The 18,743-nt window shown below is 39.4% G+C and overlaps 1 protein-coding gene across 1 annotated transcript in view; it reads right to left on the reverse strand.

Moving 5' to 3' along the window:
• The window catches only part of SEMA5A (sema domain, seven thrombospondin repeats (type 1 and type 1-like), transmembrane domain (TM) and short cytoplasmic domain, (semaphorin) 5A), a 222,359-nt gene that overhangs the window by 82,302 nt on the left and 121,314 nt on the right, over window positions 1–18,743 (reverse strand). Inside the window, exons 10-11 of the mRNA XM_010571431.1 lie at window positions 14,816–15,023; window positions 2,301–2,418 (exon numbers count right to left, since the gene is read on the reverse strand). Of these exons, the coding sequence (XP_010569733.1) occupies window positions 2,301–2,418; window positions 14,816–15,023 (326 nt within the window). The remainder of the gene's footprint in view (window positions 1–2,300; window positions 2,419–14,815; window positions 15,024–18,743) is intronic.

Here is an 18,743-nt window from a genome sequence, read left to right on the forward strand (position 1 = left end):
TTATATATCCTGTGAATACAGCACATAAAAATGCTATAAAAACAAATATTTGAAAGCCTAACTAAGCAAAATTGTAATCGATTGCAGTTTGCCAGAATACAGTGTTATGTTAAAGGAAAGTTTCTATGAAGTTTTCAAATTTGTTCAATAATGTGTTACTTAGAGTTCAGGGGTTTAAGACAGTAAAGTGGTAAAACCACGCTTTTCAATTTAGACAGTTAGTTCTAAAATTTTCCTTATATTATGCAATCTCAGTCTGCTCAACTCCAAAATTCCTTTGGAGGCTCGCTAAATCTTTTCTTCTCTGATACACAGCATAAGTCTCACAGCTGTGGATGAATTTCTGAGCAATCCTTTGGTGCTCCTCTGCTTTGACTAGACTGTCACATCCTACGCAACTGTCATATAATAGATACTAAATAATTGTTTTTCCAATTGAACGGAACAGGATTGAATTCTCCTTTCTAAACCATTCCTCCTCCCCCTCCACCCCCTCTTGGCCTCATGTTTTTTATCTATGAAAGAAAATAAGGGCTAACGCCAGAATTCAAAGACTAAGCAGTAGGCAGACTGCTCAGGCAAATACCAACCAAGCAAGCCATTCCCGTAATCCTTGCTAATACAGCAACCCAACCAGGCGACCAGCAAACCCTCCCCATAACCACATTTAGCCTGCGGGATTACCGCAGGGAGATACGATGTACTCCATGTACTTGGAAAGGAATATACTGGACAGTGCATCTAGCATACTTGTCAACCAGGGAGGCAAGGACTGCACTAGTGACCGAATCCCGACTTTCTGTGAGACAATGGCTATGTCTATATTAGCAAATGGTACACACATAAACTGCCAATCTGGAAAATAAAACAGGTGGTGTTGAAGACTTGACACATACACCATACATGTTTCGTGGACTTTATGTTGGACTCGCTCTGGCCATCGATCAAATGCCTCGTAGTAGTCAGAGCACATATTTGGTTTAATTTCATCTGAAAGTAATGTGGCTTGTGTGCTTCAAGACTGCTTTGTGTTGTGAAACAAAGAACAGTAGATGGGAAAAGTCAGAGTATTTGCCCCAAAGTTGCTCCAGATTTCAGCTAAAATGCTAATGCAGATGAATCCAATGCAAGCCTTTTTTATTGGGCCATTATGTGAGAGCATGGATGCAAATGACAGGACAAGGTATTTTAAAAATTACTATTTAATGCCAAACACAGACAGTCAGCAGGAGCTAGTTCTCAAGGACCTTGGAATCAGTATAGTGATTTGTATCTATGAGGCTGCTGCAGCACGTGTAGAGCTCCCACGTGAAAGCTGGAAGAACTTTATACTAATTTTGCACGTCTCTGGTTCACTAAACGAAGCCCAGCTTAAGAGAGTGGACTGTCAGCAAGATGTTAAAAGGAGCTTGTTAAACGCATGGAGAATAGAACATGGATGTCGTATGAGCATAAATTCATAGATGCGTGCGCTCCAGTGGCAAGTGGGGACAAGTTCAATAAGTTCTTATTAGCAATGAAAGCAGAACTGAGTCGGAGAGGCTCCCTCTCCATGGGCAACATGCAAAGACAAAGCAGCCTCCATGAGTCTCCAAAGGAAAGAGGTTAGTAGCACAAGGAAGATCCTTCTTAACCTTCTTTTTGTGCTCTTTGGAGTGAGGGAAACGAATCAATATTAAACCAACGCTGGAACCACATTAAAAAGGATGGATATAAATCAACGTTGTTGTTTGGGTTTTATTATATTAAATTTATTCAAAATCATTTTTAAAGACAAGTGTTAAACCACTGTAAATATTAACATGAAGTTTGTTATAATTATCACTCCTGTCATTTATGTGGGTGAGACTTAACCCATACAATTCACCCTTCCAATTCATGGACTTTGAAGGATGTTATATAGCCTTTTATATTAGCAGTAATGATCTTAAAAGAAAAGATTGTACCAGTAGTGATTAATTTTTTTCCAAAGTACAAAATGGAGAAAAATCCTGCAGAGAAAAACATGTCAATATCTCTAATCCTAGTGAACATTTGCTTTCAAGGTGGGAACACAGACATTACAGGTAAAAAAGAACTACTCTTTGAAAGTACTATAAATAACTTGATCATATTATATAAGTAGTTTGATAAGAAATAGAAAAGAAACTAAATATCCTGTTAAAATCTGATGGGAAAGCCTGAGGAAAATGGCATTAAATACAGTTTTCTGAGTTTGAAAAAATCTATGCCAGCTCATTTTCATGAAATTCACAAGGAATCAAAAGTTTTAAGAGATAAACGAATGTATTTGGACTTACAGGACACACAGTAATGCTTTGCTCCCACTGACTCATGCTCAGACTTTCTTCCAGCGTTGTGCATTTCTTCATCACCATGTCCCAGCCACAATAAGGGTCTTGGGATCCAATGCATGCACTGTGAATGAAAACCAGTCAGAAAACATGAACATCTTCATCTCTGTTGACCAAAGATCTCCAAATAACTATGCGGCATCCCTTCATGTTTCGCAGGCCTAAAACAGACAGCGAAACTGATCCCTGTTGTGGTATGGCACAGATGAAATGACAAAAGAGAAGAAAAATGAATTTGAATGCCTACACAAAGCTAGCATTTCTTTTAAGTGCATAGCTGAATTTCTGGCTGTATGCATGGTATATCGTCATGACTGATTATTGTACTTAATTACTAGAGAATTACAGCAATTCATAAAAAGCCTATGTTGTCTGCTCCAAGTAACGAAGATTTCAGGAGTTACAGTTCTTAGTCTTTCCTATCAGTTTTGGAATTATAGTTATCATCTTTGTCAGAAATCAGATGACAATGTCTACTCTTTGAAAACTAATTAGAAAACCTCTGGTTTGTTGTCTGCACTGCTATAGAATCCCTGGAGGTAAGTTCAAAGGGGTGCCGGTGGCTGCCATCACACCTCTTGCATTTCACACACTGCCCTAGACATTCCCTCCTCTGGCACATGAGGAGGAAAAAGGAAGGTTAGAGAGAAGGATGGTAGTCCAGCTTCCTACAGACTCTGAAAGACCCACTGTAAAAAACTAGTTCTTTTCGCTATTAAACGGCAGCTTTCTTTTGCTACTGGTAGCACAAGCATTAACAGTCCAGGCAATAGGTCTGCAGCTTCACAGCTAAAGATATATCAGAAAGGAGGTGGAAGTCCCATTATAGTGAAGCATAATATAATCGGTTTAACACTTGTAAAAATACTTATAAATTACACATAAAAATCATAAATTCAAACATTTTGTCTAGATTATAAAAAATGCTAAACTGATCATTCTTGCTCAACTCATTCTTCGAGATATTCAAAACCCACCTGGACGTGGTCCTGGGCAACCGGCTCTGGGTGGCCCAGCTGGAGCAGGGGGGCAGGACCAGGTGATCTCTAGAGGTCCCTGCCAAACTCAACTCTTCTGTGATTCTGTCCTCACAAATCCTGTGTTTTATTCATATTTCTATTTATCTCTGGCATTCCTGATGTAGTTCCCACAGTAACATCAGACAAAATCCAGACTTACTAACTCCTTACTATGCTATTCCATAATACCATCATAGAGGATCCTTACTACTTATAAATTTCAAAGAATTAGTTTCTACAGTACACTTGGCAACATGGATTGCCAGTGCTATGTGGGAGCATAGTTCCCATCTGCAAAATGGGCACAGAGTAAGAGACGTAATAGCCAAAACTCCCTAGGTATCCCTAATTAGGCTGCCAGTTCAAAGATAAAGCTTCTGGTTTAGGGGATTCGGTGTTCAGAAAAGAGTTCCCACTGATGGTTCTTGCAGCTGCGAGCACTGAGCATTTTTGTAACTCAGGCTGCACATGTTTCCATTTACTCTATGTAGAAAGTGAGGAGGACAATTGATGCAAATTATGGAAAGTTCTAAGTGTCTTGGTCTTCCAGGGTCTGCAAGACAACATGTTCAGTGTTCTCCTTCGGAGTATCTCTGTTTTATAATGTTTTATAAAAAAATTACTACAAAACAAAAGTAAAGGCTGACCTAATGCACAATTGGCAACATTAGCTGTGCTATTTCTCAGAGTAGAAGTGCTCACTTTTCCAACTTCACTATTCCTTTAAGTGTTAATATTTTTAAATGCAGTTATTAGGCTTTAGACACTTTCTATTAAAAAAATAAAATATTTTAAAAGTCAATACCCTTTCACTCAAAACCACACTCCCTCTTTCCTGGGAGTAAGCTGATCCTTCTCCCACTCTGCTCTTAGACCCTATTTCCTCTTTTGCTTTTGTTTCCACATTACTTTCCACTCAGGCAAATGGCTTGCACCTTTCATTACAAGTCACTTAACAGTTATAAGTAGGGCACTCAAAGCATATTTTGACCGTTCTTAAAACTTCCTGGTATCAGAATGGATCCTAGTTCCATGGAAGAAATAAAGTTAAAAAAAATGCTGAAAAGTCCTTGTACTGCCAGGACAAAGCACGTTCCATCACTCCATGGACACTGAACGTGGCCATTTCAGTAAGTGACCGGGTTTGGAGAGCACTGCAGCAAGATAAAATGAGGTGAATCTTTCCAGAATTTAGTTAAGAAGGTCCACTGACCATATGAAAGCTATGGTTTTAAGAAGTTAATAACTCAGCTAACCTCATGCAGATGACAAGAGGCTTACAAATGCAAAGAACTGCCTCTAAAAATGAAAGGCATTAACAGTCTTCAATAATTTGTTGGGTTTTTTTTCTTTACACTACAATACATAAATTAATCCTGGAAACATATGAACTATTCCAAACAAAGCAACAGGAAATTTCATCTGAGAAGCATTCCTCACATGAGAAACTCTAGTTTTGCCTTATTTATTTTTTATAATGTTCTAATTGATTGTCCCAGTCATTATTATATCTAATCTCATGTTGTAAAAAGTTTAATTTTTGAAATCTTATATTCAGAAAGAAAAATCATACCACAAAAGTGTAGTTCAGCATCACCACCCTCTTTCTGGCATTTCAGTTCACTGTGCCAGATATATTAATGAAATGAGGCAGGACCTGGCTTCAATAGCTGCCCTGTTCTCAGGTATTGGCACAACAGTCCTTTTCCGTTCTGCCTCACATCTCGGGGGGGTTTCTTATTATTTCTTTTAGATCACTTGCTTAGACCACCAGTGTCTCTGAAAAGTGGATATATTTTCTTTTAAGTGAAAAGAAGAGGATAGGTAATATGTGGGTAAATTTTAATCCATATTTGCTTAATTATGCTACCTTTTAAAACCATTTTTTTTCCTTTGAGGGATAATTTAATGTGTGAATAACAGTGGCTAATTATTTTGATCTGCTATGCCTAGATTTAAAACAAAAAAAAAAAGAAACAGATAACAAAATAAGTTTACGGATAGAAAATGAGGATAAAATAAAGCTTGTAAGTATGAAGATATCAGAACTTCTATGTGAAATCTGAAATTAAAGGGACTATTATTAACTCACAGTTATGTGTCCTTACTGTCCTCCGTAATGAAAATTTCATATTGTTTTAACTCTTTTTTAATGAATCTTTCTCCCAAGAGACAGCAGTAAGAGGAACAGCTTCAGTGTGTAGATGAAATAACAAAAGAAACTGTACAACATGGCTGTCAAATTCATGTCAGTAAGGAAAGTTGAAAATTAGGTACCATTACACATCTTTATGCCTTTTTCTTCCCAGATCTCTGTTTAAATTAAAGCCATTTTAGATGCTACTGTTGAAAAATTAGATAAATTTTAAAATTAGTATTAGGTCTTTCAGTTGACAGGGCCCTTTCAGACAGTGACACTGGAAGTAGCAGAGCTGGATAATATATTAGTCATCTTGTCTCTGGGAGTCTACCTTACATCTCAGTTTCACCAGAGATGAAAATGAATGTTTTGTCTGTTACTCCCAGTAGGCACCAGCCCACATCTCTTAGATTTCACGTCCCAGCACTGCTAAAACTGGCAATTTTGTGCGGCAAGGAAATTCAGGAATAAAAGTGAATTGGTGCATTCTAAGACTCTTGATGCCACTCACCCTGTCGAGTCAACGTTCTCTACAAAAACATTCAACAGCTTTTGGCTTCTACTGATTGATGCTAATTTTCCTCTGCGTTGTCATTTCACATTTTTTACCAAACGTGAATGATAAGTAGTTGAGTGTCTCTCCTGCAAGGCGTTCATTTGGCTGCGCTGGTTCGGTACGCCTACAGACAGTCGTGCAACACTTAATGGATTTTGACTGACTAGTAACAGAACCGTAAGTCACCTCACTCTGAAGCAAGCAGCAATAGCAGGTCATTTTCTTCAGCGATTTCATAATTATCACCAAGCAGGCTAGCAAAACTGCTCTACTTCAGTTACATGTGAGAGGATTTATTCAGACAGAAAATGAGGCCAAAATGAACACCACGCAGAGCAAAATATATAAAAAAACCCATACAGTTTCAGACTAAAAAGAATCTGTTATGTGTGCTCCAAAGAATAAAAAACCATTAAGATTAAAAGCTATATCCTGATACCACTGATTTAAAAGAGATTTTTAAATCTCCTTTCAGGGGAAGAATATATTCCCATATCAATATACATTGTAAGTGCTAATCAGGTGTCCTCTTGAGCTGTAACATTTTATTCAGAGCATATATAAACCTAAGAGGTGCATCTTCTGAGCCTGTTCAATGAAACATTTTTCTGTCTTTACCTATACACCGCATTTTGAAGAACAGAGGATATTTCAGTCTCCTGACCCTTTCAATCGTTCCTACTGAGATAGCCATGCCTACCTAGTTCCAATTACTGTCAGCTGTGATCTGGACACTTTGTATACCAGGAACTGAACTGGGGTCACCATCTTATTTCACAGAAGCTAGATTCCTCACTGCAAATTTGAACAGACAACCAAAGATAAAAGCCTGTCTCATGTTCCAAACGCACTGTGCTATCCATTTCTGAATGAATACATAAATCTGATACTAGACTTCTGTACAAAGGTACCTATCAGTGTTTTCATTACTGCTGGTTTTGTAGATATATACGTATATATATGTGTGTGCAATGAAGAACGGGGATGTAAAGATACAGATGAATGATGCAGAAGAGCATAAATAGTAGGCACATAATTTACAAAGTCCTAGGAGCTCAAACTAAGATGTGTGTCAGATATTCAGAATCCTGCTTAACCCTTGCCTATACCTATAAGAAAAAGCAAATCTTTTAATCATCTCAGTCACTCTGTGTGGACTACTGTTGCTTCCTCTGACTTGAATTTCTATGAGACAATCAAAATCCATCTAGGAATGATTCACTAAATCTACAAGCTCCTCCCTTCAAATCCAGAATCAGGAATTTATGTATAATTTGTTTAGTAAAGTCCTTTATAACACACAGTTCTCTGAATATTGGTGCTTCCAAGTAGCTCTACCGAGAACAATGCAGAAGACGACTTTCAGAGCACGCTCTCTGCAAGAGAACGCAGGCTTGCCGTTCGTTGTAAAGAAACAAGATCTGAGGTCCCCATCCATGTCAATCAGCCAAGACAGAGCGTCCACCCTCCGATTAGGAGGCAGGAGCATGGAAACGCTGGAACGCCCAGGTGCTGCTAGGGTTTTCAAAGCCCTTTTGATGGGTTGAAACCAGAGCCTGCAAAGCTGTGGTTTGCAAACAGGCTCTGAAAATCTGAGCTACCTAAGTGGCAAGGCAATGTGAGAGCAACGGAATTGGGGATTTTCCCACAAGTTTATGTGTTGCTAGACTGGACCGGCAATAACGTGATTGCCCAGGCTGGACATGTTTTCCTCCATATGGTATTCCCACGTCTTTAAAAGACCTTCATATCTGTAGCGGATATAAATGTAAACAGGGTACACGACTGCCAGATCCTTTTCGTCAGCTGTAACCTAGGTTCTTTTGAACTTCAAAGTTGATGTTAACTTTATACTAGAATATGAATCAATTGTAAAGATAGCAGGCCCAGATTCAGGACGTACAACTGTCCTGGGTTGGTTAAACCATGACAACAACTTGACTCCTTAAGAGTACTAAACAGGTCGCAGGTATCCCAACATTTCGAGGGCACAGCTACCTCTCGTTCCAGAAGTAACTCTAGATACCCCCACTGGCCTGACAACGTAGTATGAGGAGCAGATGGCCTTCAGAGCCACTCACTTTGGGCTTGTGGAACTGAAGCAACCAAACTCTTGTCCTGGAATCCTGCCCACGGTTCACACTGCTGCATCACAAATATTTTCTCTCTGTCTCATACACTCAGGTCAATAGTGGACTCCAAACTCGGTTATTAATTTTCTGTAAAACTTCAAATAAATGAAAATGTCCACAAAAAATATTATAGAGTATTAAAAGAGCTGCAAATAATTCTCATGAGAAAACAACTGATGTGTAACGCAGAGCACTGTAAGCTCAGATGGATAGGGTATGTGCTGGCCTGACTGAGTAGCAGTCCAGTATGTGATATGTTAAATTAATTTAAAATAAAAAAACCTTCCAGATTTGCCCCCCCACCCCCTTTCTTATTACCATCTAGTCCCTTTAACTTCTGTTTCCAGAGAATACACTTGCCAAGTATCAAATGCCTAGTGAAATGATCCCTTAGAAAGTGGGTTACTTTAAACACGTCAGGTGATTTTCAAGAAAAACTTAACAGTAACTACACTGAACTTAGAATTCCTCAAACTTTTGGTATTTTTCAAAGCAAAGAAATGAATTACATCATGACATATGAAAACCACATGCCTGTTTCAAATTTTTATTTCTTAGCTCACTTCTTTGTTTAAAATAATATCCTACTAATAAAATCTGAATTGCAAATATATAGTCAAGTCCATCTGGTTTTGTTACAACTTTGCAAACTAAAAGGAAAAGACATTTTCCTTTTTCTCATAAGGCTACTTCAAGTAATACACTGGGAGCAGGCTGTAAAATTCTGCCTGTTTATCAAAGTTCCTTCTTTGCCAAAAATGTGTGCTTACAATACAATACGCACACATATAGATCACACACTTTAAAGAGTTGTGACTAAATATTTCAGGTGCAGCAAAACGTAAATGCATAGTTTGTCTCCGATGCATTTTGTGGGCCAGATAGACAAAGACACTTTCTGCAAAAACCCTGGTCTTTGCAAGGGAAGACAGAAATATAGGTCAACCTCAGATCTGTAGACCTTGAATTGATTCCCTCCCTAGTATGGGACTAATATTCTAATTCTTCTGAGTGAGGAAAACTTTCAAGTGTGCTTATTTCATACTTCTGCTGACTTTACTAGTGTTCTCACAAGTTCACACCAACTGAAGATAATTTTGCAGTGTATCTAATACCTAAAAATAGACTTCCTGTTATTTAAATGTGCTTACAATCTAGTCTTGCAGACAGGATTACTGTTTATCCCAGTCTGGGAAATTTATGAGGGTTCTGATTCTGGAATATTGCTCTGGAATCACTAATTCAGATCAGTCCTCGTGTGGTTCCAGCATTCTAATGCAGCAGTGTGTTTCTCTGATTTAAACTGGAATAAGGCTTGCATATTTTGAAATAAGGAAATCCACCTGGATATCCAAAAATAACTATTCTGGAATTATTTTTTTCAACACAGCAATTTCAATTCCATGTGTTGGCAAGCTCTTCTGGACACGTTAGCACCTAGTAATAGTTTAGACCACATTACTCATTGTTAACTTGTATAATATTAGTATATAGGAATAATTATTCTTCTACGTAAGGATAGCCAGTGTTTTATTACCAGGAAAACAGGTTCCTACTGAGTGTAAGAGTACTTCTGAGGAAGCACCATCTATAGCTAAGGCAAAATAAAGGAATGCAACAGTGGTTGAGATACTTAATCTAATAATCTTGCTGGAGTTCTAGGAATGAAATAAAGCATAACCAAATTTCCAATAATTGTTTTCTTCTGTCAGTTAATCCAGTACCCTTTTTAGTACTATGCTGCTACAGTTATCTTTTGCATATGTACAGATTGCTTAGCTAATAGTTAACAAAGAAGCCAAAATAAAAATGATGGAGTACAGAGAGAGAAAAGTTACGGTTACAGTAGAATTGCTATGATAACATTACTTAGCAAAACAATCTTGTCACCCAATAATATTTTAAGCATATAATGTAAAAAACAATACTCAAATATTTCCAGAAGTTGTTTTGTTTTGTTTTTGGTTTTTTTTTTGTTTGTTTTTTTTTTTTTTTTTTTTACACCAGAGAAGTCACTATTTGTACCACTTTTAGCGGATAGCACTATTTATTTACTTAGACATAACGTCATAGTAAGATTAGTTTTCAAGCCTTCTAAGTGTGTGAAACCTATCTTCCATCAGAAATACCAATTCTTGACCCTTGCTTGGTAAGGTTTTGCAGAACATTGGGCTGATACAACTTTTCATTGCCCCTACTTTCAGAACTGATGCACTGAAAACTCCAGTACAAATTATAGCATCGACAAATTTGCCTCAGAGAAATCACTGCCCCCCAAGGTTGCTTTTGAAGGCCACAGCTGCCAATAAAAGAAAGCTGACTGGTTCTTTGTTTCAGGGCACAGAGTCTTTACCCCCTGCTACAGATCTTATTCCTTCTTACAGATGCATAGAGCCTTCAAAGTACATAGCAAATGCTGCAGCTTTAGAGAGTTTAATAGTTATCTTCTCATGATAATCATTCTATTTATCTCATATTACAGTTAATTAGCAGGTATAAAAAAAGTCAGTTGTGCTTTATGCTTGGCCTACTCAACTTTGAAGAAGTACAGAGAGCTGGAGAATTCATAGTGAAAATAGTAGCTCCAGAGAATAATGTTGATGGTCTTCCATAAAAGTTTGGTAAATGTGTGAATTGCAATACACAGGTGATAATAACCAGGTCAAATCTTAAAGATTTTCCCCAGGGAGAGCTGAACTAAGGTAACTGCTCTGCGGTTTTCTCCCGTAGCATGAAGATGCCGTGGCTTTTTGGAGAACTCTTTGTAAGAACTCACACGTCCCAAGCTATTTTTCCCTAGCTGACTCCTGAGAACAGCAGGATTACGACAGGATGTTCAGAACTATTCAGCCATTGGCAGAAGTCTGTGGGAGACTCCCCCTATGAAAACTGTCAATCCAAATAACTAGCATGGGCAACTCATAAACAACTAAAACATCGTGGCATAACAGAAAGCACAGAGCAACCCGAACTACAGGTGTGACAACAGGCTCTGCCTGTGGTATGGTCTGCTGTCACAGTCATAAAAGTGCACTGAACTACAACTAGAACACCAAAAAAAAAAAAAAAAAAAAATCAAATTTAGCCTCCAAATGTAAACCAGTATTTTCAAGGGCCTTTGATAACAGTGTTTGCGGGAGCGGAGCCGTGAGCTGGTGGGGAACAGAACCTTCCTGAACCAGAGGGAATGTTTGCCAGAGGCAACTGCGTGTCACAGAGGACTCCACCACAGGGAAGTGCTGGAGGAACAGATCTACAAGGAAATATGAGTCAGCTAAATATGTACAGCATATCAGAGTGATAATTAAGGAGGCATAATAAACTACAAATAAAAGCAATAACCACATGTTTTAGAGGCTAGCACGTGAAAACAGAACAAGGAGTAATGAAATAGAAAGAAAAAATAAGACAATCTCAAGAAAATTATCTTGACATTGAGATATTAGCTTGAGGAACAGTCTGCTCAACAGAGGGAGTTGCATTGTCTGAAAGCTTTGTACTAAACCTAAACAAAAAGATTAGAAAAGATTAGACGGTGAGCACTCTGCCATTGACACAAAAAGGCAGAGCAGATGAGCTAGTGCATCTTCAGCCTTTTGGCTTTTTTAAGGCTGTTATTCATACACAAACATGCTCTATTTCTTAATAATTATGTGAAATAGATACTAAAGACTACACATGCCCTTGATCTGGGGAAGAAACTCTAGTTATTATTGATGGAAGTTCAGAATATAGCCTTGGCACAGTTATATAGCCGTAAGTATGATAAATGTGAATAGATAAAATTAAAAGAGTCCAAAAAAGGAACGACAATGGCTCAAGGCATTACCTTAGGTAAGGTTTACCCATTACTCTATTTACCCATTGCTATAATATAGAAGTAACAGTTGGCAACACGTAACAAGGAGGAGTACTAAAGCACCCAGTGATGCAGTGACTAAGTTTCAGATGTTTCATTACCCAGTGAAATTTATAGCCCCAAGTAAAGTACCTACACTCTTTCTACGTGTAGAGAACCAAATACGCTTGAAATCCAGCATAAGCCAGGAAAAAACTAGTTAAGCCAAAAGCAAGTGATAGGTGAGAGAAAGATTATGTCTGCGTTTTTCCAAATGACCCGAATCCCCTAACGACAGATGACAAGGAAATGCCATATTTCATCTAGATCACATCTGTAAATCCTCTCCTTTCTCACAAAACAGAGCTTGAATTGCTGGTGAACTCTTTAAGGGAGAAGAAAGCATGGATGGCAACCCTTTTGGTGCAGTGGATATTTAATTACTATGAGGAAAGTCATGCAACTACAAAAGATATGACTGAAAAGCCCCACGAGGAATAGGAATAATTTTATCTCCTTTTAAGTAATTCATTCCAGTGGAAGATGAGACTTCACATACCTCTGGGCAGAAGAATAAATTATTATTTGAGCAGGATTTGAGTCATTTAGCTACTGTTCTACTCAGTAAAATGGGAACAGAACTGCTTTTTTTTTTTTTTTTTTTTTTTTTTTTTTTTTTTAGAAAGAAGCAAGCTCTTAAAATCTAGTCCATTAGACCTCACTGCTCAAACAGGGAGAGGAATGCCTAGCCTACAGGCACGCACCGGGTCTATGATTTGAGACACCAGTCCCACCCAGCGAGGGCAGGGACACGTTTGTGCCCTGCAGCCAGGACAGCACTGATCTACCTCGGGAATTGTCCTGACAGAAGCACAGGGACCTTGTGGGACCTCCACACAGGCACCAGCTAAGCAGGTGCTCTGGAAGTTCATCTCTGGAGTTTGGAGTTCATGCCTCACTAATAACGTAATAAGGCTCAAGCCTTGAAATGTCTGAAGCGGAGTGCAGGCTTGGTGTAAACACGGGACGCCCGTATTACTGAGCTCTCTGTGTTTATGATTGCCATCACGTGTACACGGACCCTAAGAAAACACAGGATACCAGCCTGGTCTCCCTTTCTGAAATACACACATCTGCTTAGGGAAATGTGTTCAGTGTCTTGTACAACCAGAATGGCACGATCACGTCACATGCAAGAAAAGAGAGAAGCATAAGAATACGTCATTAGATTTTTTTCCTTCTTCAGATATACGCACACACATACATATATCCCTCCCAATATGTAAGTCCTTCACTTAATGAAAAGGAGAAAACAAGCCAAAAAGGGCTACAGGACCACCACACATCCCATTTCAACTTGCTAAACCAAAGAAAGATGAAACTTGGTCCTATGTTGGCCCCTAAACCAACAAAACGCTTGAGGCAGAGACTTGCCTATATATAACTTTTCCTTAAAGTAAGCTTTGCAGGACTTCCAATGCGGCTTCAAGTGTCCTATCACTTCTATTTTAGTAAAAAACGCCTAAAATATGCTACATAAGATAGCATAAAAACAAAAAGGGCTGGTAAAGAACTGTAACAGGGAGAATACTCCCCTTCCCCGGTCTACTCCAGTTTTCCAGGGCACAGCTTTTCCTTCGGTCTTGTTCTCAACCTTTCACTGGCCTCCCGCACGGCACCAATCCCCACGCAGAGCCAGGTCCCTGGAAAAGTCCCTCCGCTCTCGCCGAGGCAGAGCCCTGCGCCTGCGTCCCGCGGTCACCCCCCGCTGAGCCCGCGGCCCCTCCGAGAGCAGAAACCTTGGCGCCCGCAGACGGTCGCTGCCCCGCACGGGAGGTACAGCCAACCCCTCTGTCACGCTCAAACAACGTCCCCACGATCCTCAGTCTAGTGGCCGAGAAAGGCAACTGGCAGCCTCTCTCCCTCCTCTCGTAGACCGGCTGGTTGAAGGAATGCATATTAAATAACCTGAGAGCGAGACAAGCTAAAAAACAAACGCGTCTGTCAGTTCTCAAAAAGCTCACCACGCTGGTTCGGAGTCAGATGTAAACTGTACTGAATTACTGGAACCACGCTTATATCAAAGGGAAGGTATAACTAATTAGATGGAATTAACAACCTCTAATAGCATATGTTTCACAACCCAGAAGTATTTTTAGATAAAAGTTGTATGCTGAACTTTAAATTCCTTAACTACCATAATAAAGTCTAAAACCAAGTGATGATTTGTAAGTTATCTTCCTTGTTTGATTGAACAAATGTTAGCTGCATAACACTTCCACCCAGTAGAATATTTACATTTATTTTGGTTTCCTGATCCAGCACTGCCTTTAAATAGCCACTTGTCCAACTAGTCTTAACTCTCAGTTCATCCAAACCAGTTTCCTTTCTGAACCCACAGAGGTATGGTTTACTTAGTTATAATATAGCTTAAAAAAAAAAACAACTTAAATTTGTCCAAGTTTTAAGCTTTAAATGGATTAAACCAGCAGTTGTATTGCACATTATCAGATAGCTGTCTTCTATACAAACCATTTCTTACTGTTTCATTTCACAATTCAGAATCTGTATAATGACACTTGAGAGTCTCATCTAGTCCTAACAAGTTAGTACAAGAAGTCAGAGACACTTCTGATAAACAGTGTACACAGAAAGTCATTGCTGAGAGAGGTAATTAATTTGGATTCCTACTTACAGTCATTTTTCCCTCCCACTTTTCCACACCCTGCCGCAAGCATTTTTCTCCAATCAAATCAAACTAGCTGCTTGTTCATACCTGTACGTTTTGTAAAAGAGACATCTCTTCAGGGGGACCTTAATCACGTGCTCCTGAAGGCCCACGAAAAGGACGCTCTGGCTGTGCAGGATCTGAAGGCTCCTGATGGGCTCTCGCTGACTTTTTGGCAGGAGTTCGATTTCCTCGAGCAGGCAGCTGCTTGAAGTCTGGTTCATCGGGGCAAGTACTTTCTTAATAGTGCCATAGGCTGCAAAGGCAAGAGGAAAATGGGTTACTAAAAGTCATACTAGGAATTCTCCCTGCTTGGCGTCATTCAGTGAACAAATCTTCGTCCCATGCTGGATGTTTTCAACGAAGCCTCAGAATGTGGGAGTACTTTGACTGGAGTTACCTAAATTGCTTGTAGTACAGTGAAAAGAACTTGAAAACAGCCACTGAAGTTTTCTATGGAATGTAATAGAGTAAAAAATACTTTTAGTAGTGCAGAACAGACTTCACAGCAGTAGTCACTAGAAAACAAGCTTTTGAAGTCTGGCTATTACAAATAGCCATTCACAGCAAGGGTTACTGATTTCAGTTCACCACATTGTACTACACTTTACTACATTTAAAGTAGTTTGAAAAGCAATAAAGTCCATCATTGTCCCAGTCTGTTTTAAAATTCTATGTGTTAAAAACTATGGGGTTTAGATATGTATCACAGTCATTTAATAAAGCACATATGCATGAGTATCTGCAGGTCTTAACTGAGTCTAGGTGAATACAACAATAAAATGAGGGTGTGTCCCTTCTTCTTTCTTATCTGGATTTTGACCTCTGAAAAATTGTCTCTTTTAGCATTTGCTTTTCACTTCTATTCTTATTGTGATTTCTAAGCAAAGATAGTTAAGCACCCCCAACCGGTGTCAGACGCGTGATGAGATTTCCAATTCACTCATGCAAAGTTTTTAAATAATTTAAAAATATCAAAGAACATTTGTTCTGAACACAAAGGACTACATTCTCACACCGATAAATATTTTAGGTAGCTGTGTGACCAAAAGTGCTTTGTGCAACCCTCCATGTGCCAGCAGCAGTAAATGTTAAAGATCCAACACTGCAAACACATACCGAGATCAGCTCTTACTCATGGGAATTCTCGAAAGACTGTAACATCTCTTGTGAGTCAGTAACAGTTGTGAAACAAGTGTTTAGGATGCTCTGTTCTGCAACCCAGTCAATATGGGTTTTGCCATGGCTAGCAGAAGGCCAGGGGGCTGGTGCTGCCCTGGCAGCACCGGGGTCTCAGGACGTGTCTGGCCCAGCCTTGGCAGGAGCTGGTTTTGGCCGCGGCAGCGATCGCCTGGTGGCCACGTGTCTGTGCCCTCCCTGCGCTGGCTTTTCTCCGGGAATGCCCGGGGCAGGGGGCTGGCATCCCTACCTAGTCCCTGCTGGAAAAAACCCAGCCCCTCCGGGATAACGGGGCTGGGGAGGGCAGACTTTGCCTGGGAAGTGGTGAGGAACAGCAAGTAAGCAACCTTAAGAAAATACAAAAAAGTAGCCCCAAGCAGACTCCAAAACTGAAGAGGCGGAGAACCCAGGAGGCCAACTGCTGTTCAAGCCTTCTCCCCCTTCCCGAGGAAGACTGAGTAGTCAATCTGAAGACCTGGAGAAGTACTGGAAGGGGGAGCGTAATGCCAAATGACAGGGGGAGTTAGCAGGAAGTTTATGTATAAGATTCTAACCATATTATTAGCAAAACTTTAATAATTAGATAATATGGACTTAATTTTATCAGTCAAAACTAATTAGATGAACCATAAATGCTTAGCTCAGTATATAAAGTGCATTCCCCTTTGTCCGTAACAAGATTTTGAGTGTAACAGATCATGTCTGCGTGTTAAAGTCTTCTGACTGACCTCTCAATTCTTAATATAATCACTTCATATAACTGTTTACATTTTCCTCCTTTCTTGGTATAAACAAGCTTGTCAGGATTTACCATATGCAAGAGCATTTGTTAGAAAAAACCTTTCATTAAATGACAATTTTTTTTTAAATTGAAGCTTTTTGATATTAAAAAAAATTTCTAATTTGACTACCACTTTTTTCCAAACAACCTAAAGTAGAGTTATATTCAAAAATTAATTAAACCTTTGCCAAAAGTCAGTTTTATCTCACAATTAAGCGATAACCAGCTCAATTGAAGAATGTAACAAGTAGTGTTTCCACTGGTGATTGCTGGATGCAAAATCTCAACTATAATTACAGCAAGTTTCAAGGTTAACATATGGTCTGAGAAGTGCCCAGAAAAAAATCAGTAGCTGTGTTAGTCTCTGAGTGAAAAAAACAAATGATTTTTTTGAGCACAGAAGTTAGAAAGATGTACTAAGAGGAAGAAAAGAAGCAGCAGTGAGATCATTTTACAGACGTAAATGAATTGGTATCACTTTATACATCAGTTCATACGACTCTATATCACTTGTCTAACTGGCAGCCAACAGATTCAGTGTGATTCATGAGACACTGCGTCTGGCTTGCCATCTTTTTCTTGCGTGTGACAAAAATCAGGTATGCACTCAGCACGTGCTTCTCGTACAGACTAATATTTCTTCCTGCCACTGTGTCGGGTCTGGCATCTACAGTCTGAGTCACTTGCTGTCACCTCCCCCAAGATAAAGAAGAATAAAAACATGACTGGAAGCCTCCTTCCCCCCATGCCTACATACATATTTAATTTAGAAGTGCAGCTTTGGACAAGAGAATATGATCAGAACCAAGTATTTTCTGTTTCTTTTCTACTCAGTAAATTTGTTTATTGTAGAGGGCAGAATTACATTTTTTTTATGTTCAGGTCTATGGCCTGGAGAATATGGTTACAGCAGCTTACTACCCTAGAATGAAATAAAATATTCTCACTTTGAGACCTGCAGCACTAATGCCTTCCCCAGGACAGCTGTCATTGCTCTTCTTCTTCCTTCTTATCTTGGCATACAGTCTCCATTCCTCCCGTTTCCTTTTGCTTGCTTTCAGCATCTCCCAAACCATCCTTTTCCCATGTGTTGTCTAAGAGGCTCAGAACTCATATAGAAATGTCGAAAATCATAAATGACTGGGCTCTAAGTGAATAAGCAGTGCCAGAGATCCCACAGATTATCAGGAAGAAACACTACTCTTCACAGCAGCAATGTGGGTCATACGCAAGTTCAGTAAAAAGGAATAAAATGTTATCTGAGATCTACCTCTGTCTCAGCAAACTCTCCTGCTTCTGACCTTCTATTACCCATCTTCTCTGCTTTAAATTCCTCCTGCCTGTGACTCTGGTTCTGCATGGACCACCTGGGAGCCCAAAGTAGGCTGAGGATCTGTTTTTATTCTGCGACTTTGAGACAGACACAGATGGAATTGGCAGCTATGTTCCTCAGAGTATGGTACGTATCAAGGGTATTAGCTATCAACCTCCTCAAACTATACTAGCGTATAATACTGGCTACATCAGGCTTCCTTACAGCGGAAAATCAGAGCCATTGCATCAGCACTTTCAAAAGCCAGGTGCTTTGCTCCAGTGTTACCAATTCTACTACAATGTGTGCAACATTATGCATCCAGCCTCCAGCAAAGATTACAGATTTCCTACAGAACTTCTAAAAGTCCCATCCTCAAAAGTGTTGTCTGTTCAGCCATTTTCACACCAGAGTTGTAAAGCAAAATAAAGAGTGAAGCAGGAAAAGAAATGAGTCTTGAATACAGCTCTGGGGCACGGAGGTTTTCAGACCTGTCAAAATCTTTCCAGTGAATATTTACTTTATAATCAAACTAACTGTCCACTTCTGCCAAGACATACCTAAGAGGAATAGTAAACACAGACCTTCCTAATGGATGTAGCTTTATTGCCATGGACACAAGGAAAGTTCCAGTTCCATCACAAATGTCAAAATTGATGTACAGAACATGTAATAGTACAAAATCAAAGAAAGTGCAAGGTGAT

Source organism: Haliaeetus leucocephalus, unplaced genomic scaffold, assembly GCF_000737465.1.
Source record: "Haliaeetus leucocephalus isolate CR32 unplaced genomic scaffold, Haliaeetus_leucocephalus-4.0 Scaffold328, whole genome shotgun sequence".
NCBI lineage: Eukaryota > Metazoa > Chordata > Aves > Accipitriformes > Accipitridae > Haliaeetus > Haliaeetus leucocephalus.